Raw genomic sequence first — 23,927 nt, forward strand, 5'->3', positions numbered from 1 at the left:
CAAGCACTTAATATGTGCTTACATGTATCATCTCATTTAATTCTCACCACAATCCTATTTTCCTTCATTTTATGAATAAGGAAGCTAAAGAACAGAAAAGTCAAGCAACTTGCCCAAGGTCATACAGCTAGCTGGTGGCAGTGCCGGGATTCAAGCCAAAGCAGTCTCAGCTCCAGAGGCTGCATGCTTAACCAGTAGGCTATCCTTCAGTTCCGTAAGGATGGTATTGGTAACCTGCTAACCATCCAGTGCTACTTTTGGCTCAGTGGGGAAAATAGAAGAATTCTGAAGAATTCTGTGAATCAGCCTCTGCCTTTTACAAACTGCCCTGGTTGGAAGCCAAGACAAATGCGTATAGAATAATAGAGTGCAGAAAGCAGCACCTCACAGTGCATTATTGTTTCCTACGCAATGTGCCCCAGCGAGTTCTGCTGTTAGAAGGATTCGGAGGCGAAGGAATTTGAGGTGGACTTCAAAGGATAATGGAAATTTGAGTAAATTAAGAGAGGAAGAGGAGGCCAGTAGGAAAGAAAATAAAGGGCATTATCAAAAAGTGCAGCCAGGAGGAAAAGCACGGAGGGAGAACTTGCTGTGGAGTTTCTTCTCTGGGTCGTCGCTGAGTATGGTACAGGTAACCTCCAGCCCGTGTTGGGGGTGTTCAGCCCCAGGGCCAGGGACTGCACCTGTGGCACACATACCTCAACCCCGTTCAGCACCCAAAGTAGACCTCACAAGTGGAGCACCGTGCTCTTTTCACTGAGTATGAACTTGATGTCAGAATCTTTTTAAGTGAAATTCCCCAGATAAGCATGATCAGATCATTTGTTAGTTGATGAACCGTATTTGCCGTCTCTCCCCTAGGCCTTTCCACAGGTGCTCAAGCATGGACAGGACACAGGGCCCCATACCACTGGGGCAGTGGCTTTTCCAACCCCTGGACCCCCTCTCTCCCTCTTCTCCATTCTAGGGTCTTCACCGTGATTCTGGAACAGGTTAACGTCATCCAAAGCCACACAGCCCCAATGAGCAGCAAAGGAGCCGGCTTGGATGTCAAGGCCCTCAGAGCCTTCCGAGTGCTCAGACCCCTCCGGCTGGTGTCGGGGGTGCCTAGTGGGTGGCAGTGTGCCTGCAGACCCCTTTCTCCTCTCCCTTCCTGTTCCCTTGTCCCCCAGTTCTGGGTACCCTTCCTACCTTGACATCTCAGGGGCTTCCCAGGATTTACAGGGAGGGAGGGCCATGAGACCAAGCAGAGGTGACTCCTCTTTTTCCCTCCCTGCCTGCCTGTGCAGGCCTGCAGGTGGTCCTGAACTCCATCTTCAAGGCCATGCTCCCCCTCTTCCACATCGCCCTGCTGGTCCTCTTTATGGTCATCATCTATGCCATCATCGGGCTGGAGCTCTTCAAGGGCAAGATGCACAAGACCTGCTACTTCACTGGCACAGGTGACCTCCCAGGGAAAGTGGGGCTGTGGGGCAAGGCCTAGGACGGCTCAGAAAGGGGAGCCACCCTACCTGGTGAAGGAGCCCGGGGCTCGGCCATTGCCGCCCACATCCGTTGACCTTGAGAATGGGTTTCTCCTGGATAAGGGGGACTTGGAGGAAGGACAGCTCTACTGGGGTCAGTGAGCCAAGAAAGTGAGCAGGGGCCTGGGCCGTGGCTTGTTCTGAAACACCCTCACCCCCTACCCCACATACAATGTGGTATCTTCCAGGCTCTCTGGACCTGTGGTAGATGGAGACATAGGCATGGGATAAGCCTGAATTTCTATGTGTACTTTTCTTGTCGCATAGTTTTAGCTTTAGTCTGAGCTGACCCTCAGAGCAGGCACCAAGAATAGGGTCTGAATGGGACCTCAGAAAAAACACCCAAGAGCCAAATGGAGTCATTTGTTGAGTTTCCAGAAATAACCTACATTGAAGCCCAGATATATTTGAGCTGAAGCAGCAGTTCTCAAACTTTTTGGCCTCAGGACCCCTTTTCTCTCTTAGGACCTCAGAGAGCTGTTGTTTATATAGGTTTTGATCTGTTGATATTCATGGTATGATAAATGAAAACCGAGGAACATGTTACAATATTAATTTATTAATTCACTTTTAAAGTACAGTAAGAAACCCATGACATGAGAACATTAAGTAGTATATTTCTAATAAAAAATAACTAGATTTTTCCAAAACCAGTAATATTTGGTGAGAAGAGTGGTGACGCTATTTTACACTTTTTGTAAATCTCGTCAATGCCTGGCTTGTTAGAGGCTGCTGGACTCTCACATCAACTTCTGTGTGTTTGTGCTACCACATCACACCTCATGTAGCCTCTGGAAAATTCCAGTCTACATTGCTGGGAGAATGAGAGACAGATGGGCAACTAATGTCTTAGCAGTATTGTGAAAATCGTTTTGGTCAGGCCGACACCCTGAAAGAATCTCGGGTCCCACTCTGAGACTGGCTGCTCTACCCTGCCAGCAGCTCGCTGGGACTTAGCCTCCTCCATAAGCCTGGCATTGAACTCACCAGAATAACTGTTCTAGCCTTCAGTGTCTCAGAAGACTCTACTCACTTCCTCATGACCACTGACAACAAAGGGACAGTCAACACCAGTCCCAAACCCAACTCACAAGAGTAAACTCTGGTCCAGCTTTCAGGGATTATATTCCTAGACCCCTCCCATTTCAGCCTCTTCCCATCACCACCACAATCTACATCCTATAATAAGCATTATCAGAATGGATAGGAGGGGACCTTTGATCAAACCTTCAACCCAAATTTGGAGGTCTCACTGGTGTTCTCATGAGATCTTGAGGAATGCTGAGCAGCAGTGCTCAAAAGCCCCTCTCGGATCGGGGCTTCTGACTTCATGGGGTCAGGACCCCCACAGACCCATCAATGTCCTCTCCTTTCCATCTTCAGAGCATTGAGCCTACACGGTAAATAGATAAACATGGGTAAGGCAGGGTGTTTCAGTTCTGATGAGCCAATCTAATCTCTGAACACAAAAGGAGACTGTAAAACATCCTAAGATAAAAGGAGATGCAGGATGTCATCAGAAGTACAGGATTTTAGAGACAAGAAAGCATCATCCAGGGGAACAAAGGAGAGTGCAGGCTCGGGCCTGGCGGGAACTTCCCCTGAGTGCAGACCCGTGCCCCGTCAGCTGGGTATCTTGTAAAGCTCAGCCCAGTGCTTTTGGAGCTTCTCCAATTTCACCTCCCAGACAGAACTCTCAAGTCAGAACATGCAAGCCCTCCACCTCCAGCCCCACTCCAGCCAGGCAGCTGCCTTCTTTTTTAAAGTTCTGTGGGGACAAATGACACTCAGATTACTCCTCTTTCATGGGTTGCACTGCATAGGACAATTAATCCTAGAAGCCGACCCTGCCATGAGGCCCGGGGGCCCAAAACTAATTCCCGCTGCCTGTAGCCATCCTCAGCCCCAGGCATTCGTCTTCACTGTCACTGTCTGCTCCATGTGAAGCTGTCTTTTGCATTATCAGCAGAGTGTCTTTGGACTTACTGCTCAATTATCTTAAACTGCTCTTATACACCTTTCCTCCTATCATTGTCCACCTACTACTGTTGTCTGATGCTCCGTCTGCCTTCTGCCTCCAGATATCATGGCCACGGTGGAGAATGAGGAGCCATCACCCTGCGCCAGGACCGGCTCAGGGCGCCGGTGCACCATCAATGGCAGTGAGTGCCGGGGCGGCTGGCCAGGGCCCAACCATGGCATCACCCACTTCGACAACTTCGGCTTTTCCATGCTCACCGTGTACCAGTGCATCACCATGGAGGGATGGACTGACGTCCTTTACTGGGTGGGTCTGGGCCCACACCTGCAGAACCATCTCCCTTCATCCACAGGCTTGCAAAGGAGCGGGGAGGGAGGGCTTGCCAATCCACACAGGAGGCCAGTCTCTGACTTGAGTGACCACAGCTCCCTCTTGCTCCTCCCTGGGGAATCTATACAGGATGTGTGTCCCCTTCTGGTTCCCAGGTATGTGCCCCAGCATCTTATGGGGAAATCCCCATGATAAAATATGTCTGTGCAGGATCCAAGGGGTGGGTGAAGAATGGAAACCAGGAAAAATCCTGGCTGTGAGTGACTCAATTCTGATGGCTTAGAATTTCAGACTTTTTGAGGAATGAAGGGCCCTTTGAGTCTTTTTCCTTGCCTCTGCAAGACTTCTTTCCCATATAACTATTATTAGATATTAGTTTCCTCACGTTTAAAATAAGGATAATAATGCTGTCTATATCAGAGTTAGTGGGAGAATTACAACAGTGCCCGGCACACAGTCAACACTCCATAAGAGTTTCTTTGTTGGAGTATATTATTTATTTGGTGTTTGTTAAGAGCTAGTTAGATTTCTTATTTCATCCTTCAATGATGGAAGGCATTGCTCCCATTTTACAGATAAGGAAACTGAGGCTCAGAGAGATTAAAGTAACTTGCCCACAGTTAAGAACTTAGTGAGCGACAGAGCCAAGAATCGAACTCTGATCCCCCTGGCTCCAATCCGGAATTAACCACAATATGATGCTGCCTATTATGGGGGTGGGGGGATTGTAAAACTGTCAGATGCTTTGCAAATATAAAGGATTAGTATAAATAGTTATTGTAAGTGTGTATTAGGAGAGCAAATTTTTTAAAATGTCAAAGGACTGTCACATGTATGATTTCACCTCTGTTTCAAGCCTGTGAGGAGCGACAGCCCATGTCGTGATCACCATTAGATGGATGGGAATAATGCTCAGAGATGTGAAGTGACTTGTCCAGGGTCACAGTGGTTGTTCATTTGAAAAATCTTGGCTTTAAACAAATCAACTGGAGATAGAGTCTACGAGGGAGGTCAAGTGAAGGAGGCAGATAGGAGACACTCTTGGTTGGAGGGAAATGAGGTCAGTCTTGCCCGGGCCAAGTAGGCAGTCAGCAAGGTCTACTTAGGGAGATCCTTCCAGACCAGATCCTAGTCCTCAGGCTGGAAAAGTCCTTCCAGACTAGTCCTCAGGTTAGGAAAAATGTCCCGTCACTGTCCCAGGGTGGCTTCTGTCCTTGTCCCCCAGGGTTGGGTGGAGTCTTAATGAGCAGACTTGGGGAAGGAGAGCCAAGCCCTCAACTCAGAGGATCACACCTCTGTCCTGACCAGGTCAATGATGCCATCGGGAATGAGTGGCCCTGGATCTATTTTGTCACCCTCATTCTGCTGGGATCCTTCTTCATCCTCAACCTGGTGCTGGGTGTCCTGAGCGGGTAAGAAAGTTCAAAGGTAGCCAGGGGAGAAAAGAGAAAGAGGAGGAGGGGAGAAGGAGGAGGAAGGAAAAGGAACCGATGGAAAAGAAACAGGAGGGGTGGGGGGTGGTGGAGAGGAGGAGGAGAGAAAGGAGGAGGAGGAAGGAGTGGAGCAGGGCAGGGGGCTGTGGGTCAGGCCCTCGGCTCATCCCTGGGTTCCCTGTCAACCTCAGTTGGGCCAAGAGGGCTTCCTTGCTGGTGAGCAGGAAGAGAGGAGATGCACGCAGGAGCCCTTCAAGTTTTAATTTGCCTTTCACCTCCTCCTCAACTCTTTCCCCATTCTTGCCCCTCCTGTCCCTCTGTTTTGACACTCCTCAGTGAAGCCCCTGAGGCTCCGGCCTCCTGGCCCCGGGGGTGCCTAAGTGGAGCCTCAGGACTAAGAGGCAGTGGGGCTTTCGGTTAAGCACACAGACTGGAGCTAGAATGCCCACATTTAAATCCCTGCACTACTCCTTGATGGCTGGGTGACCTTTACCTAATTACCTAACTTCTCTGTGCCTTAATTTCCACATCTGCCACCTAAGAATTATTTCAATATCTATCTCATAGGGTTGTTGTCAGGATTAAATAAGTTAATGCACATAAAGTACTTAGAACAGAGTCCAGCACAAAATAAGCACTAAATACTAATGGTCATTATTAATGAGAGCTGTTCTCTTTGAGACAGTCTTGCTGTCATCCTTCCACCCACCCCAGCACAGCAGAAAGGCTAGAAGTCACCATCAGCCTTCTTCCCCATTGGTATCATCCCATTCTAGAAGCTTCCCTCCGGGGAGTCTGTAGATAGAATTCTGGGAGTCTGTAAACTTGCCTAGGAAACATTTATCTTTATTTTTCACAACTGTAACTGAAATTTAGTGTTTCCCTTAGTAATGAACATAGGCAACAAACCACAGTGCTATTAGCAGGGCCTATGACTTGTCCTAAGAGAAATCATGTCACATTACAGTTGTCACGAATAGTATTTACACTAATTACTCCATACTTTGAAATTATGATAGATATCAAACCTGCAGCTAGATCTTGCTAATGAGTTAATGAAAAAGCAAATGTATTACTTGATCACAGTATTTTTGCATTTTAATAACTATATTTTAACATACAGTCATGTGCTGCATGATGACATTTCAGTCAATGACGGGCTGCATCCATAACAGTGGTGCGCTAAGATTGTACTGTATTTTTACTGTACCTTTTCTATGTTTAGCTATGTTTAGATCCACAGATACAATTGCCTATGGTATGCAGTATAGTAACACGCTGTCCAGGTTTGTAGGCTAGGAGCAATAGGCTATGCCATGTAGCCTAGATGTGCAGTCGGCTCTCCCATCTAGGTTTGCGCAAGTACGCTCTTGATGTCTGCACAGAGATGAAGTCACCTAACAGTGCCTTTCTCAGAACGCATCCCAGTCATTAAGTGAAGACTGACTGTAACTGGCTTCTTTGTCATGCTATGGTTTTATTTTGTGCATTTCACATTATTCTGAAGAGAGATCCATAGGCTTCACTGGACTTTCAAAGGGTCCATGGCACAAACTGGTCAAGAGCCCCTCCCTGGACCCCGCCTGACCAGGGCAACTCGACCTGCCCTGTGGGCCAACCCCTCCTGGCTGCCAGGCACAGCTCCTCAGAGCCCACGCCTGTGCTGTCGTCTTCCGCCTGCCCCGCGGGGCAGGTGGCCATAGCCCAGGGCTGCCCTCTGCTGGCCTGAAGATCCCTCACGGAGCCTTGGGTCCTTTTCTTCCAGCCATGCCAACTGGTTCCTTGAAGTCCAAGGAGAATTTTCCCCAGGACTTTGGTCTGTACAAAACTAAATTTCTAAGGTAGTTTCAAGGATTGGGGCAGTATGGCCAACTTGAGGCTCCGTGGCTGATTCAGTTAGGCAATGGACTGCCTTGTCATTAACCCCTAATGTGCAAGGGGAACCCCAAAATGAGGCAGGAGACAATGAGATGGATGAGAAGAAAGAAATGAGGAAGGGCAAGGAGTGCTCCAACATGTTCCTGGAGGGTGGGGACGGGTGAGCGGTAAGTGAGAGGGGCTGTCTCTCAGCCACCTTGAGGGGCACCTGGACCCCAGGCAACACCCCGGGGCCAGAAAAAGGAGCGCTCCAGCCACAGAATGGGCTTGTCTGTCCTCAGGAAGCTCAGTCTTTCCCTGACCCTGTTCCCTCTTCTCCTCCTCTCCTGGCTCCCCCATCTCATTTCAGGGAATTCACCAAGGAGCGGGAGAAGGCCAAGTCCAGGGGAACCTTCCAGAAGCTCCGGGAGAAGCAGCAGCTAGATGAGGACCTTCGGGGCTACATGAGCTGGATCACGCAGGGCGAGGTCATGGACGTTGAGGACTTCAGAGAAGGTTTGGGCCCAAAGGCTGTGGTCAGCACTCACCCCACTCTCTCACTCCCACCTCTGAGTCACACCTTGCAATCAGGCCCACTGAGCAAGTCCAACATTAGTCCTTTGAGGGTGAGTGACTTGCCTAAAGCCAAATGGCTCAAAATGGTAGGATCCAGGTGTGACCAGAGCTCTTCCCAAAGGTACATGCTGCCCATCCTCATGGCCCCTCCCCTGCAGATAAAGCGGGCTCTTTAGCTCTTGGAACTCTCAGTCTCAGGAAAGCATGAAGAAATCCAGGCCTACCTAGGACCCATTGTCGCAGATGTCTCTGGTCAATGGGCCCTTGTCTTGGGTGCCCAGCCCAGGTGTGTCCAGCCCAGAGGGGCCCTGAAGGCTGGCTGACTCTTTTTCTCCTGTCTCCAGGAAAACTGTCTTTGGATGAAGGTGGCTCTGACACAGAGAGCCTGTATGAAATTGCAGGCTTGAACAAAATCATCCAGTTCATGTGAGTATCTGCCCACCGCCCCAGGAACCCCCAACCCCCAGCTCCCTGAGACATGAGGGTAGAGTCCAGTTACTTCCCCTCAGTGGTTTCAGAGTCACTTGTCTAATCCTTTAGAAAGGCAGCCTTTTTAAGAAAATGGGGCCAGTTCCTGCTCTGAGGGACTCCGCAGGGACCAGACCCTCGGGGAATGTGCGATCAGAGGGGTCCTGAGCAGATGACCTATTTATATAGCACATAAGAAGGACACTGGGAGCCTCCGGGAGCAGTGAGCATGCTTGCTGCTGCTTCACCCTGATCAGGGCAGAGCTGGGTGAGGTCATTCGTGTTGGAAAGCTCTACGAGGGAAGAGGGAAAGCGTACACAGCAGAGGCTGCACAAACCGGGAGCCCCTCAGGAAGGAGGCTGGAGGCAAGAGCACACTCCGTGCTCTCTCGCCTTTGTCTTAAGAGGAGGGTTTGTTTATTTGGTTGGCTGTTTCCTTTTACAAATTCATACTTAATTATGATTTTGAAAGATCAAACAATAGAGCTACACATCAAAGAAAAGATGAAGGTCCCCAGTGCCCTTCAAAGAGGTAACCATGGTAACAGATGTGCAGCCTCTAAGATCTTTTCTGTGCTTTCATCCGTCTTGCACACACACATACACGTGCCAGGATTTTTTTGTTTTTGTTTTGATTTTTTACATAATGGGGTTGTTTGTGTTAACTACTGTCACCACAGGGACTAGAAGAGTGCCTAGCACATATGAGGTGTTGCCAAATATTTGTCAAATAAATCAATATAATACACACTAAAGGATAATCCAATAAAGGATTATCTAGTGACTTATATTTTTTTACTTAAAATTATCTATTAAGAGCAATTTTCAGAGCAGATTCACTTTCTTTTTTGTATCTTTGGATGTAAAATATTCCACAGGATGAATATACCATAATGTAGTTAATTTTTCCCCTCTTTGGCGATACAAACAGTGCTGCAGGGAACAGTTGTGGATGAGTATGACCATTTCTGCCAAAGGAACTCTAGAAATAGGCTTGCTGGGTCAAAGGGTATAGCTACTCCAAGCTCCTCGGAAGTCTGAGGGGGGAGGATCACTTGAGCACAAGAATTCAAGTCCAGTCTGGGCAACCTAGCAAGACCTGTCTAAATAAATAAATAATAAAACATTAATAAACAGAGCATATAGACTTTAAATTTTGTAAGTGCTGCCAATTCATCCCAAAAAGATTGTACTGTCAAAGCTCATTTCCCCTCACCCTCCCCAGGTATTATTAATTTGTTGAAGAGTGGCCTTTGATAATGGGCAAAACGTGGCATCTCAGAGTTGCTTTAATTAAAATTAAACCACACGGAGCGTCTGCTCCTTGCCAGGCACTTGTGCTAAGCATTTTGCGTGCATCCTCTCATTCCATTGCCTCGGAGATTTGCGTCATTATTGCTCTTCTGTGAAAGATGGAGGGTTTTACTCAGTCTGGTTCCCCAGCTCATGCCCTGAGCTTCTCTCATGTGGCTGGAGGAAGAGGGGTGGTCAGGCTACACATGGCTGGAGTTTGTCTGAAGGTAGCTTGGACAGGTGGGGCGTAGAACAGCACAGCACTGTACGCCATCCTCTGTCCCCTCCCTCAGCCGGCATTGGAGGCAGTGGAACCGCATCTTTCGCTGGAAGTGCCATGACATCGTGAAGTCCAAGGTCTTCTATTGGCTGGTGATTCTCATCGTTGCCCTCAACACCCTGTCTATCGCCTCAGAGCACCACAACCAGCCTCTCTGGCTGACCCGTTTGCAAGGTAAGGCGGAACGGAGTGAAGCCGGGAGGAGGGCACATGTGGCTGTGGCTTGATGTCAAAATCAGCCAATGTCACCACAGGTTTTGCAGAAGAGGTCAATTAGATATTGACATCATTTTCTAAAAATTATGGACCATGAGTGCTGGATTATATGACCAAATCTGCTCCTTTCACGGGGGTAAAACAGAGACCTCAAGTGGCAAAGCAACATACCCAATTTTCCTCTTCATGGCATTGTTACTTACCAAGGGCAGTAAAAGCAATAGGCTGGGACAGGTGCTTGCCCAGGTGTCCGGGCAGATTATTCCAATCACAGATCACTGGACATAAAATTGCTAGTAATTTAGAGCTCTATGCACCCAAGTTCAAATTCTACAAAAACAACAATCTTTCACCAACTATTTATTGAGTGCATCCTACATGTAAGGCACAGGAAAATAACTCAGGATACAGAGAACACTAATACACCATTCCTGGCTTCAAGGAGCTTACTTAGCCAGAGGGGAAGACTGATGTTAATAAATAATTCCAAGTCAATACAAGGAGGGCAATGATAGAGGTAAATACAAGGTAGCAGCAAGAGGAGAATCACAGAAGAGATGTTGGAACTCTGTGGATCTTAAAGGATAGGTAAACAAGCCCCAGGCAGTCAAAGGGAGGAGGGGATCCTGCAGAAGGAACAGTGTGTGCAAAGATATGAAGATTTAAAACAGTTTAGTGAATTCCGGAAGCTGTAAGAACTTTGCATGTGACTAAGAGAGTGGCAACACTTACGTTTGCTCATGGGGGCCTTGTGTTAGGCCATTCTTGTGTTGCTATAAAAAAATACCTGAGGCCGGGCGCGGTGGCTCACGCCTGTAATCCCAGCACTTTGGGAGGCTGAGGTGGATGGATCACGAGGTCAAGAGATCGAGACCATCCTGGCCAACATGGTGAAACCCCATCTCTACTAAAAATACAAAAATTAGCTGGGCGTGGTGGCGTGCACCCGTAGTCCCAGCTACTCAGAAGGCTGAGGCAGGAGAATCGCTTGAACCCAGAAGGTGGAGGTTGCAGTGAGCCGAGATTGCACCACTGCACTCCAGCCTGGTGACAGAGCGAGACTCCGTCTCAAAAAAAAAAAAAAAAAATGCACCTGAGACTGGGTAATTTATAAAGAAAAGAGATTTGGTTGGCTCACAGTTCTGCAGGCTTTACAGAAAACATGGGCTGGCATCTGCTCAGGTTCTGAGGAGGGCTTGGGAAGCCTACAATCATGATGGAAGGCAAAGGGAGGGCAGGCATGTCACATGGCGAAAGCAGGAGCAAGAGAGAGAAAGAGTAGGAGGGGAGGTGCCACACACTTTTAAATGACAGGTTTTGTGGTGAACTCAGAGTGAGCTCACTTAACACCAAAGAAATGGCCCAAGCCATTCATGAGGAATCTGTCCCCACAATCCAAACACCCCCCACCAGGCCCCAGCTCCAGCATTGGGAATTACATTTCCACATGAGATTTGGGCAGGGCTATCTATCCAAACGATATCAGGCCTTATATGTGAATAAAGTGTTGGACTTTACACTTTAGGCAATAGAAAGCCAGTGAGAAGTTAAAAGCAGGAATATAATGTGATCAGACTTGAGTCTTGGAAAGATCATTCTTGGTGGAAGGTCAATGAGTAGGCCTCATCCACGTGGTAGATGTTCCCCTGGGTGTGAAGCTCTGGACCATGAGACTAGTAGGATACGAGAAAAGACTGACCAGTTCCACCAACATGGTGGACAAACTCAGTGCCCTCCCCACTACAAACAAGTAACACTGCTGCGTAAGGCATAAGAACGATGTTTCCTGGAATGAAAAGGAAGTCTTTGAGTGGCAGAAACAAAGAAGTGACCCAAAGCCAGAGCAGCGAGCTTGTGAGCTGACTCCCAAGGACATTTTAGACCTAGGCCTAAACCCTAATGGGTAGCAGCTGGGTTCCTAAGGCATGTGCAGGGCTGGAGACAGGGCCCCAGGCCTGCATGAGGTGGGAACTGGCACTGTCATACCTACATAGAGCCAGGGCCCTGGAAAGGCTGCCCCCATGGAAGGGAAGCCAAAATCTCACTGGGCCAGGAAACGAGCTTGGAAGTTTATTCCTGCTAGAGGCCCTGGGAGAAAGGAAAAATGTCTCAAGTGAAAAATCAAAATCCTATCAGTGCCTTATATAGGTATGGGGTCCAAGATACACTACCTGTCATGGTCCAAGGATTCTAAGCTAAGATAGTAACATAAAAATCAAGTTGCAAACAAGTAAAATCCCTAGGGTACCCAACAGAAGGAAACATAAACCATTCTTTAAGGATGCTTCTTAATCTAAGGCATATAGAATTTCTGAAGGGAAACATGTTTCCTGAAGATGAGATCACAATTAAAAAAACAAACAAACAAACAAAAACTGCAAACCAAATAAGGAACAGAGCCACCCTGAGAAAGAGTCATCAGGTACAATCAATGGAAGCTGGCAGCCCCAAAAACCTGAGATGATAGAACAGTACAAAGGAGACTGTTTAAAATGATGAAAGAGGTAAAAGAAGGAAAATAAATAGAAAACAAGACTATCTTTTTCTATGGGAATGAAATAGGAAACAAAGCTAGTTCTAAATTACTAGCTACAGGTCAGATGAATTCATTCATTCATTCATCTCAACCAATCTTCTCGAGAGCACCTTGAATGTGCCAATCGTTGTCAAAACACTGTCAGTGACCAAATGTGGAGGTGATGTGAACAGTGCCCACCAAGAGGAGTCAGGGGTGATTTTGAGGTTTGTGGCCTATGCAGATAAATGGATAGTAGTGCCACCTGCTGAGAAAATGGTTAATGACCAAGTATTTGGGGTAGTGGGGGAGGATGGGCAGTATCCATGAGCTTCATCTTGGGCATGGTGAGTTTGATGTGCCATTGAGACATCCCAATGGATATGTCAAGGAAGCAGATGGAAAAATAGGTCTGGAACTCAGCAGAGCAGTCTCAGCTGAAGAACTAAATCTGGGAGGCATTAGTGGGGATGGTCTGAAGCTGTGGTCTTAGATAACACCAGATCCCCAGGGGAGAGTGTATACTCAAGGGTATCACTCAAATCAAGCATTCAATGACTCGCTCTTTCATCCTGCTGAACCCTCAGATGGAATTGCCCCAAAAGCTGTGGTAGGGGAATTCTCACAAAGGACTACCCCAAACAGTCCTGAGATAGGGTCGGTTGCGATTCCAAAGAAAGAAGCACTAAACGCCGGGGTGATCAGTCCAAAGGTTTTGTTGGGGAAACTTGCCGTACAGAATGTTGCAGCAATCCTCATGATGGGCAGCAAGAGAAAAGGGGTGTTCTACCCAGACTTATCCATAGCAATGGGGTCAGGGCATGGACTTTATATAACGGTTTAAGGAATCTGGCTCAGGGCTGTGGCCAGTTCCTTTCAATGTTTGGGGCAACACCTATTACCTTTATTAGTGCCTAGGAATGTTCAAGGCCCCAGCATGAGGTCAAGCCTGCTGAGAAAAACCTGTAGCTGTGGGTCACAGAGTGGTCAAAGCGCTCTGTGATTTTCAGTTAGGACACAGAAAGAAAGTGCAGGGTGGGGGTGGGGAGAACTGGAAGACCCCATACTTGCTGATGTAAAGAATGTATCTGTAGAGGAGGCTTAGGAAAATACAGAGAAGTAGAGGAAACCCAGAAGGATGTGGCACCACAGAAACCAAGGACAGAATGCTTGAAAAAGCAAGAGGATGGTCGACAGTGCCCAGTGCTGCTGGGAGGTCAGGAGCAGGAGGGTTAGATTAGCATTGGATGTGGCAGATGGATGCCCCTGGAGAGAGTTGTGTTGGTGAAGTAGTAAGGGTGCATCCAGGTAGGGATGAAGTGAAGAGCAAATGTGGCAGGGCAAGGGGTGAAGAAGTGAAGAGTGCAATATAGACAACTTTTGGGAGTTTGACGGTGACAGGGAAGAGAAAGCTAGGACAGGAGATAGAGGCAAAAGGGGAGAGTCTTGGGCTTTTTTTTTTTTTTTTTTGAGATGGAGTCTCACTCTGTCACCAGGCCGGAGTGCAGTGGCTCGATCTCGGCTCACTGCAACCTCCGCCTCCCAGGTTCAAGCGATTCTCTTGCCTCAGCCTCTTGAGTAGCTGGGACTACAGGTGTGTGCCACCACACCCAGCTACTTTTTGTATTTTTAGTAGAGACGGGGTTTTACCATGTTGGTCAGGCTGGTCTCAATCTCTTGACCTCATGATCCGCCTGCCTCGACCTCCCAAAGTGCTGGGATTACAAGTGTGAGCCACCGCACTCAGCCTAGATTTGGGCTTTAAGAATGGCAAAGGGAGGGTCCATTTGAAAGAAAGCAGTTAAATATATAGGAAAGAGAAAGAATCATGGACAGGGAGATTCCCAAAAAGGGGGAGGGGGCAAAGCATGGGAGGATGGATTGGCTTCAGGTAGGTGGCAGGACCCTTCTCTACCGGGAGGGAGGTGTATAGGAATGAGAGAGTAGCAGACTTAATGAACTTCGGTAGAATTAAGAGTAATAAAATCCTCTTCCTGTTAAATATGATACGAGTTAGCTTGCAAGAAATCAATGGGCAAAATTTACCAGGTGTTTTTTTTTTTTTAAGTTAATTTAAAAATTCGCTGGGCATAGTGGCTCACACCTGTAATCCCAGCATTTGGGATTCCGAGGCTGAGGCCAGCAGATTGCTTGAGCCCAGGAGTTCAAGACCAGCCTGGGCAACATGACGAAACCCTGTCTCTATTAAAAATACAAAAAACTAGCTGGATGTGGTGGTGCATGCTGGTAGTGGGGAGGATCACTTGATCCTGGGAAGTCGAGGCTGCAGTGTGCCATGATTGTGCCACTTCACTCCAATCTGGGCAGAGTGAGGCCCTGCCCCCTGCACCCCCAAAAAACATCCATGGTGCCTTGGAAACAAGGGAAGGGGCGTCCTGGGTTGAGGCCCAGCCACGGCCAAGGCTGGGAGTCAGGAGAAGGGAAGGAGAGTGATGCCGGGCCTGTGCCGCCAACCCTGCAGACATTGCCAACCCTGCAGACATTGCCAACCCTGCAGACATTGCCAACCCTGCAGACATTGCCAACCGGGTGCTGCTGTCCCTCTTCACCATTGAGATGCTGATGAAGATGTACGGGCTGGGCCTGCGCCAGTACTTCATGTCCATCTTCAACCGCTTCGACTGCTTCGTGGTGTGCAGCGGCATCCTGGAGATCCTGCTGGTGGAGTCAGGCGCCATGACGCCCCTGGGCATCTCCGTGCTTCGCTGCATCCGCCTGCTGAGGATCTTCAAGATCACCAAGTGAGTGCCGGGGGCGGCTGGCACTCCCGGGTCCCCGGCAGGCACCACGGGCTGGTCTGGCCTACACCCGTCTCATTTCCTGGGGTCTGGGATCTGTGCAGGTTCACCAGTGGCCCCTTGCCCAGACTTCCCTCCCTCCTTGAAATAACCTCCTTCTGTGAAAAAGGAATCACTTCCCCACTTTGAATTCATTTCTCTGTTTTTTTCTTACCATAGTCTATGGCAGGGCAGGGAGAGGGGGTGGTGGAAAAGAGAAAGGAAGAAAAGAAAAGGGAAGATGGGAAGAGGGAAGGAGGACAGGAAGAGCTATAGGGAAAGGGGTGGAAATAAGAAAGAAGGAGGAACACAGACAATCAGGGCCTTTGTGAGGTGGTGAGGGAAGAGGAGAGGGGTTCATCTGCTTGCACTGTTTATCCATCACTTGCATGAGCTGGGTACTGTGCTAAGCATAGGGCATCAAGGGTGTGCATGAGAAAAGCCATCCTTATTCTCACAGGGTTTCTTGTCCAGTGATGGGACCTAAAGTTAATCAATAGTCATATTAACCAGTGTGAAATTACAAACAGACAAGTGCTCTGTAGGAAGGAGAGAGTGGGCATGCAGCCATGAATCCAGGGCCTTCCAGCTCTGAGGCAGCCCCCTCCCTCTGTGTCACATCAGTCCTGAGTCTTTCTCCCAAGCCTGTCCACACCTTGTGGGCCCCAGTGAGAGGGTCTGTTTCCTTCTGCCTTGCGCCTCCTCCTCCTTCAGATATTGGACATCGCTGAGCAACCTGGTGGCATCCCTGCTCAATTCCATCCGCTCCATCGCCTCCCTGCTGCTGCTGCTCTTCCTCTTCATCGTCATCTTCGCCCTCCTGGGCATGCAGCTCTTTGGGGGAAGGTATGACTTTGAGGACACAGAAGTACGGCGCAGCAACTTCGACAACTTTCCCCAAGCCCTCATCAGCGTCTTCCAGGTAGGCTCTCTCTCTGCATGTCCCTCCTTCTGCACAGTTGCTGAATCCTGCTTCTTGTCCTTCAAGATCAAGGTGGGCATCACCTTCTCCAGGAAGCCTTCTCTAATCTGCTGGTTGAGTGCAATGTCCTCCTCTGGGCTCGCCTATCACCTGTGCTTCTCTCCATTGTAACACTTGCTTATTTGTCTCCTTCACTGCAGCTGCACCCACTTTGTCTGATTAGTCTTTGTTTCTGCTTCCTAGCACAGTGCTGGCCTACTGCAGGATAATATGACTGGGTTAGGGATAGCCTGGGAGTCCGGATGCATGCTTTCATGTGCTACTCAGATCTCAGGGCAAAGTCAGATAAGGGGAGATTTTCCTCCCCAAGGCTGAGAAAGCCCCAGAGAAACGCAAACCATTTCTCACTCTGCAGGCACGACACAGCCGGTTCACTATCAGCCACCAAAGGGAGCATGGCTGTGGCCCAGTGAGAAGCTTTCAGGGCCCCTGGCCTCCTGGAGGAGTTTTCTTAGTGTAGACATGGAAACATTCCTCTCTGGAGTGGCCCATATTTCATGAGTGACACCTCCCTTTTGTAACAGTGAGAGAGGCAGTGTGTGATCGTCCGTCGATCCTCTCTTTCTTCCATTAGCCCCACTGGCTGGTCAGGCCTCGGGCCTTTCAAGAGACTTGACTTTTCACATGACTTCTAAGGCCAGAATAACAGGAGGCCTGGGTGGGTGCAGCACAGTGAAGCCCGGGGATTAGGAACAGAACAGGGAAGTGGCGAGCCCACAGTCCAATTTCTTGTCCGTAGAGAGCAGCGATAAGCTTCTAGATCATTGGAATAGGGGTTTTGTTTTGTTTTCTGAGATGGAGTCTCACTCTGTCACCCAGACTGGAGTGCAGTGGCACAATCTCAGTTCACTGCAACCTCCATCTCCTGGGTTCAAGTGATTCTCCTGCCTCAGCCTCCCAAGTAGCTGGGATTACAGGTGCCCACCACAATGCCTGGCTAATTTTGCATTTTTAGTAGTGATGGGGTCTCACCATGTTGGCCAAGCTGGTCTTGAACTCCTGACCTCAAATGATCCACCCATCTCGGCCTCCCAAAGTGATAAGTAACAGGTGTGAGCCACTATTTCCCAGCTGGAATAGGGGTTTCGGGGAGAGCAGGGGCTGGTCACTTGGACTGTGGAATGAAAAGACGGAAGGTCTGAGAGAACCACAGAGTTGAAGGAGACCTTCAGTCAATGGGGTTCCAACAGAAGACTCTCAGGCCCCTCTGTGTTCCCGAGCCCTCGTTCCTCCCTCCACACAGGTCCTGACAGGTGAAGACTGGACCTCGATGATGTACAATGGGATCATGGCCTATGGCGGGCCGTCCTACCCCGGCATGCTTGTGTGCATTTACTTCATCATCCTTTTCGTCTGTGGCAACTGTATCCCCTCGGGAGCAGGGTGCAGAAAATAGCTTAGGGAGGGGGTGGGGGAAAGGGCTTAAAATGGGGGTCAAGGATGTCCAGTTTCTAAGTAGCCAGGCCCTCTGGCTGGAGGGGAGCTCCCAGGCCCATGGGGTAGCGGGTAGGACATAGCAAATGCAGGTGTAGCTGTAGGATAATTCTTCCTGCCAAAAAGATTAGAGACTCACAGGGATGTTTGGCTACAGCTGGGAGGAATTAAAAGCCCAGTAAGATCAGTGAGCCTAGAGCAGTGGGAAGGAAGGACAAAGTTTGCTGAAGAGCATGAAGATGGTGGGACAGCCTGCTCCAAAGGTTCGGAGGCAGGCAGGAAGCCACCAGGACCCTGTGGCCGGGATGATCAGTCTGAGTGCTAGGACCAGAAGGATGGAGCCAGAACAGGCTGAGAGTTGAGAGGAGCACATATGAGGGTAAGGTGGATGGGGCTGGAGAGATACTGGCAGTGCCTGAGGCGTCCTGGTGCCTGCACCGTGGAATGCGATACTGTGGGAAGTGGGGAGGAAGGGCACCATTGTTCCCCGACTCATGCGTGCCTCGCATGGGTCTCACTTCTTTTGCCTCACTGGCTCTCCATGCAGCTCAGTGTGGGAGCTGGGACCAGTCTGGACAGGAAGCGGATGGGATTCAAGGCCACAGGATTCAGGCTCCTTCCTGGGTACTCTCAGCAGGAAGGCTTCCCTGAGGGCCTTCCACTATGTCCCTGGATCCACACCTTCCCATGGGTAGCTCTGGGAGTGGAGTTAGGTCTTGCCATATGCAGGCAGACAGAACTCCTGCCCCGCAGGCTCCCTTCCACCTACAACCAAAGGCTCCTTAGCTAAACCCGCTCAGACATCCTGCTCAATGTCTTCCTGGCCATTGCCGTGGACAACCTGGCCGAGGCAGAGAGCCTGACTTCTGCTCAGAAGGCCAAGGCTGAGGAGAGAAAACGCAGGAAGATGTCCAAGTGAGTGCTTCCTTAGCAGGAAGGGACCTGGAGTGCTCAGTCGTGGCCGTGGCCTTCCAGCCCTGGACAGGGCCTCCCTGTAACCCAATGATCAGGGGCCCTGACATGGTGACACCCACCTCAGTGGGCAAACTTCTGCAACCTGCACATGGGGATGGCTGAGGTCGTTCCCTGCAGGCAGGAACAGAGACAAGTTGGCCTTCTGGACAGACAGGCCTTAGGATGCAGAATGCCAGAGCCTCGGAGCCCGGCCAGTTGGGCAGGGCTCCCCTGGGGAGGGATCCTGGGAATTCCCCTCCCAACCCTGTCACTGAGTTGCTATTCTTCTGGGAGAGAGTTGTTGCCCTTTGCTGAGCTTCAGGCATCCTCTTTTCTGTGAAGTTGCCATTGGCTTCTCAGGTTCTTCACAATTCTCTCCATCTGTGACTTTGTCAGTGAATTCTTTGTAGCCTAGGACCCTCCTCCGGGAGTGGAAGCAGACTGGTGTTCTAGACAGTGTTTCTCAAACTCTAACAGCAAACAGATCACCTAGGGATCTTGTTGAAATGCTGATTCTGTTTCAGCTGGTCCAAATCAAATGGGGCGGGGTTGGAGTTCTACATCGAACAGGCTCCCAGGTGGTGCCCATGCTGCTGGCTGGAGGATTATGCTTCAAGTACCTAGGTGCTAAGCAGAGTCCTGCTTCTTCCAATGCCCATGCCTACAGGAATGGAACACCCATTACTGTGGAGGCAAAATGGAAAAAGAGGGACCAGCAATGGAGTTCAGACATTTCTAAAGAGTTGGAGCCATTTTGGGCAAACCATGCTTCCACTCTGTGAATCTTGTATAAACCCAGTACAAAGCCACACTCCACCCATTCACTACCAACCAACATGGCTGACCAGTGAGACACCGGTAGCCATGGGCCCATGCTGTGTGTTGGGCCCTCTCACCACAGTGAAGGGACTTGCCTGAGCCCACTGCCCTTCCCATTTGGGGGCTGATGCCACTACTTCTACAGATCCCCTGGAGCCCTTGGTGTGGGATCCTCCTGAAGGTGTTGTCAGGCTCAGCAGATCCCTGAGAACTTTCTGGTTTGGCTTCCACTTTGTGTTTTCTAACTCAGGGGTCTCCCAGAAAAGTCAGAGGAGGAGAAGTCCACGATGGCCAAGAAGCTGGAGCAGAAACCCAAGGGTGAGGGCATCCCCACCACTGCCAAGGTGAGCACCTCAGGTGGGGACGTTAGAGGCAGGCTGGGGGCTCTTCCAATCCATGGTTCCCTTTGTACCACAGGATACAGGTGGGGTAGGGTGGGAAGGTGGGAGAGTTATCAGCCAGGTGAGGGCATCTCCCTGCGTACGACTGGAGGGAGAGCCAACGAATCCATCTCCAGGGACTCCTGCACTGAGAGGCACAGACCTCCCAACCTGGGAACCAGACTTCCCCAGCGTAGCAGCTTCCCACTCCAGACCAAGGAGGTATTTCCTCTCCCTGACACCCGCTGTTCCACTGAGAGGCCCAGATCAGCTTCCACCATTGCTAGCCCTGCCCTGCTCGTTCCCGTCTGGCTGTGCTCACCATTCCTGAAAACTGAGGAAGTGGAGTTCAAAAAGTCAGGGAACCGGGCCCAGAGGGGCTGGAGGTCCTGGCCTGGGAAGCTCAACTCTCTTCTGGAGAACCAAGCAGTGGGTGCGTGAAGATAGCGTCAGACAGGCCAGGGCAGGCTCAGGCCTTGCCCCGTGGGAGCTTGTGCAAGTTGTCTGGCCTTGCTGGGCCTGGCCTCTCATTTGTAAAATGGGGATGATCATAATATTCCTTGTCCCTTAGGCTGTAGGGATGATTAAGTGAGCTGAATGCTAACAGGCTCTCCAGTATATGCTCATTGAGGGGAAACCGCAACTTCTTTTTCATTGTTATAGTCATTGTGTTCCTTTCTACAGCTGAAAATCGATGAGTTTGAATCTAATGTCAATGAGGTGAAGGATCCCTACCCCTCAGCCGACTTCCCAGGTGAGGATGCTGGAGACCGGACTGGAGCAGGGTGCTGGGGTGAAATAGGGGTGTGCCGGTCCTGAATTCTCCCCCTGGGCAGTCTCTTGTGTGTCCCTACCTGGACCCCTCCATGTGGAGATCAGAACACTGGAGACATCCCTTCTGTGCCAATAAGCCATCTGCCAGCTTGTCTCTCTCAACCATGCACACAACAGAAAAACCCATACATTTTATTTTCACGTAACTCAGCAAGTATTTATTGAGTGCCAGGTATGTGCCTCAGTGCTGAGGACTCAGTTTTCAAGAAGCACAGGGACACATGGGTATACAAGTCTTCCCTGCCAGTCATGCAGAATGGATCATAAATGAGGACACGCCCATCTATGTCGTGATGAGGCAGATTACTCACTATCCAGTGTCCAGTAGGGCTGGGGGCCGGAAGGATACAGGGATGAATAGAACCATGACAGGCAATGTGGGAAAGTCCAAGAGGAGGAAACAATGGTGGGGTAGGGGGAGCATGGATAAGAAACAACCGTGGATAAACCACAAACATCTCATAAATGCAAATAACCAGTGACTGCTGCAGAAATCCCATTTATCTGGACCAAGAAGAGGACAAGCAGAACCAGGATGAATTAATCTTACCAGGCCACCTGGCAGAGCCCTGGGGCCCAAGAACTCTCTGAGTCCTGGGTCCTTCGGAGCACCGGGTCAGTGGGGCAGTTTTAGGTCTACTTGTTCCACCAGCTGATCAGCTACTTGTATGTCTACTTATGGAATCAGCTGATTAGCATCTGTTTGCCCCAGTGACTCTAAGCTCCAGGGGGACTTTTGTGTTCCACACAGCACAGTGTTTGGCTCAGAAGAGGCACTCAATAAATTGATTGAATGAATGCATGAAAGAATTTTGCAAAGTGAAGTATGGGTAGCATGGAGCTGGTGTAAGTAAGAATAATGTAATTTCTTCAAATATCTACCAGCAATGAATATTTGTGTTTTAGAATAACTCATTTTGAGTTGTTTCATCTAACAGTTATCTCCTATTAGATGGCAGTGACCTATGTGCAGGTGAGATGGTGGCTGACAGGAAATCTGAGGTCGGGGACAAGGAAGGGGCTGGAAAGAAGTGACGAGAGGAGGGGTAGAGGGGGTGTGTGCTGGACAGCAGGAACAGAGTCTTACCAAGGGGATTGAATGTGTTTATATCTTGCTTCTTTCTAAAAACAGTTTGAAATGGCTTACCGGAAAAGATATGTGCAATGAAATTAACAAACTGGGCATAGGCGGAGGAAGTAAGAAGGCAGGGGAAGGATGCAAATACACTAACTCAAAGAATTAACGGTCTCTGCGATTAAGCGTGAAATGTGTCTCTGGGGTCTGTGGCTGGCTGGGCAAGACAGGAAGTGTCACATTAGGACACTCATCCCAAGGAATAAGAGTTTTAACTTCTCGGGGGGACAGAAAAATTGGAATGTGACTTGGTGGATTTGAGAACCCCTACAGGTGGCCATGATGGAGACAGTAGAATCCAGTAGCTCTTGGCTTCCCTCAAGGCCTCTGCCAGGGGCCAGGAGGGTTAGGAAGGAGGTAGCTGTCAGGGGAGGGAACCAAGAGAAACCCCCGCTTTGAATAGTGCCCCCACCATCTGATCACGGGATTCTCCCACCCTGGGAGCTGAGGATTTCGGGTACTCAGCTTCCTCGTGAAGTCATGAGACCCAGTGAATGTGCTTGGAATGTCTGTCTCTTCATCCCCTATCCCCTGCCCGCATCCTGGGGACTGGGTGAAGCTCAAGAAATTCTGATTGCTTTTTTCCATGCTGGAAGTTTCTCTGTGAAGTTACTAGTTTTAAAATCCTAGCCCAGGAGAGGATCACAGAGTCCTTTTATTTCAACAACCCTCCTGCCCCTTGTCGGTTTCACAAATTGGAAAGCTGACGCTGAGGAAGGGCACAGACCTTCCCAGCACTGCACAGCAAGTTAGACGCAGACCTGGGACTAGGACCCAGGTCTCCTCTTCTGAAGCAGGGTTTCCCACTCCATCCGCCAGCCTATGGATATTTGAGGCTGTGTGGATCGAGCCTTGAGACACAACATGCACCCACAAAGTTACTTGGGCTTGCTCCTAGTCCCACTTCTGGAAGGTTGTGGGCTTCCCTTACCTACCCTTGACAGCTCAAATCTGCTCACTGTGAAGAAAAGGAGATGCCCGGGCTGGACTCTGCCAATGCCCTAGGGTCCCAAGTCAGCCTGGTACCACCTTGCTTGCTGGCTGCAGGGGCTCCTAGGAGGGCTCTGAGCACAGAAGCCACGGGCATAGCAAAGCATGGGAAGACACCCCTAATTCCTCCCTCTCTCCTGACAGGGGACGACGAGGAAGATGAGCCCGAGATCCCGCTGAGCCCCCGACCACGTCCCCTGGCTGAGCTGCAGCTGAAAGAGAAGGCCGTGCCCATTCCAGAAGCCAGCTCCTTCTTCATCTTCAGCCCCACCAATAAGTGGGTGCCCCTTGGCTGCTGTGGGGGTGATTGATGCGGCTCTCATCTGCTTCCCTGCCCTAGAAAAACCCCTGTCTGACTCTCCATGCCTACAATTATACTATGAGAAACTCAGTGTTTTAGCTTAAGAGCTTGTGCCCTGTTTAAAATGCTAGTATATCTGGGAAAAGTAATACTGTAAACCTTATGAGTTATTTACACCTAAGAGGGACCTGTTTATTGATTCCTTTCTGAGAGAAGAGCTTTAGTTAGGTCAAGGGGGAGAGAGCAAGGGAAGCTACAGTTTTTATCGGTTTCATAATTTTACACCTTTAAACTACACACAGTCCATAGTCTCTGTGGAGTTTCATCTGTCTGCCTCATGGATAGAGACCAGCCTGTCCCATTTTCATTTGATGGGAAACCTCAGGGTGGTGCCGTAATTGCAGGAAGGGGCAGGTGATGGGAGGGGCTTGGCTGGGAGGAGGAACTAAGGCTTTAGAAACAGAGTGAGGGGTCAGGGCCCCCTGTGCGTCCAGCCGGAGGACCCTGAAGGTGCAGGGCTGCACTTCCCCACTGGCCAGGGAGGAGCAGGGGGTGTATCCCGTGTTCCTCCACAGGATGGAGGCTGATGAGGCCAGAGCCTTTAGCAGCTCACAGCTCCCCTGCCCCCCCTACCTCACCCCACCAGGATCCGTGTCCTGTGTCACCGCATCGTCAATGCCACCTGGTTCACCAACTTCATCCTGCTCTTCATCCTGCTCAGCAGTGCTGCACTGGCTGCGGAAGACCCCATCCGGGCTGATTCCATGAGGAATCAGGTGACGGGCCTCACCCTCTCTGCCACTCAGCACCCCCGCCCCCTCCAGCCTC

The 23,927-nt window shown here is 49.8% G+C and overlaps 1 protein-coding gene across 1 annotated transcript in view; it reads left to right on the forward strand.

Moving 5' to 3' along the window:
- CACNA1S (calcium voltage-gated channel subunit alpha1 S) overlaps positions 1–23,927 on the forward strand; it is a 72,904-nt gene that overhangs the window by 19,259 nt on the left and 29,718 nt on the right. The window contains exons 4-18 of the mRNA XM_055233618.1: positions 968–1,110; positions 1,290–1,442; positions 3,605–3,810; positions 5,143–5,246; positions 7,495–7,640; positions 8,045–8,126; positions 9,755–9,915; positions 15,009–15,234; positions 15,985–16,192; positions 17,496–17,616; positions 18,487–18,601; positions 19,710–19,803; positions 20,524–20,593; positions 22,943–23,075; positions 23,746–23,875. Of these exons, the coding sequence (XP_055089593.1) occupies positions 968–1,110; positions 1,290–1,442; positions 3,605–3,810; positions 5,143–5,246; positions 7,495–7,640; positions 8,045–8,126; positions 9,755–9,915; positions 15,009–15,234; positions 15,985–16,192; positions 17,496–17,616; positions 18,487–18,601; positions 19,710–19,803; positions 20,524–20,593; positions 22,943–23,075; positions 23,746–23,875 (2,092 nt within the window). The remainder of the gene's footprint in view (positions 1–967; positions 1,111–1,289; positions 1,443–3,604; positions 3,811–5,142; positions 5,247–7,494; positions 7,641–8,044; positions 8,127–9,754; positions 9,916–15,008; positions 15,235–15,984; positions 16,193–17,495; positions 17,617–18,486; positions 18,602–19,709; positions 19,804–20,523; positions 20,594–22,942; positions 23,076–23,745; positions 23,876–23,927) is intronic.

The sequence above is a fragment of the Symphalangus syndactylus genome, chromosome 19 (genome assembly GCF_028878055.3).
Source record: "Symphalangus syndactylus isolate Jambi chromosome 19, NHGRI_mSymSyn1-v2.1_pri, whole genome shotgun sequence".
In the NCBI taxonomy this organism is placed as follows: Eukaryota; Metazoa; Chordata; class Mammalia; order Primates; family Hylobatidae; genus Symphalangus; species Symphalangus syndactylus.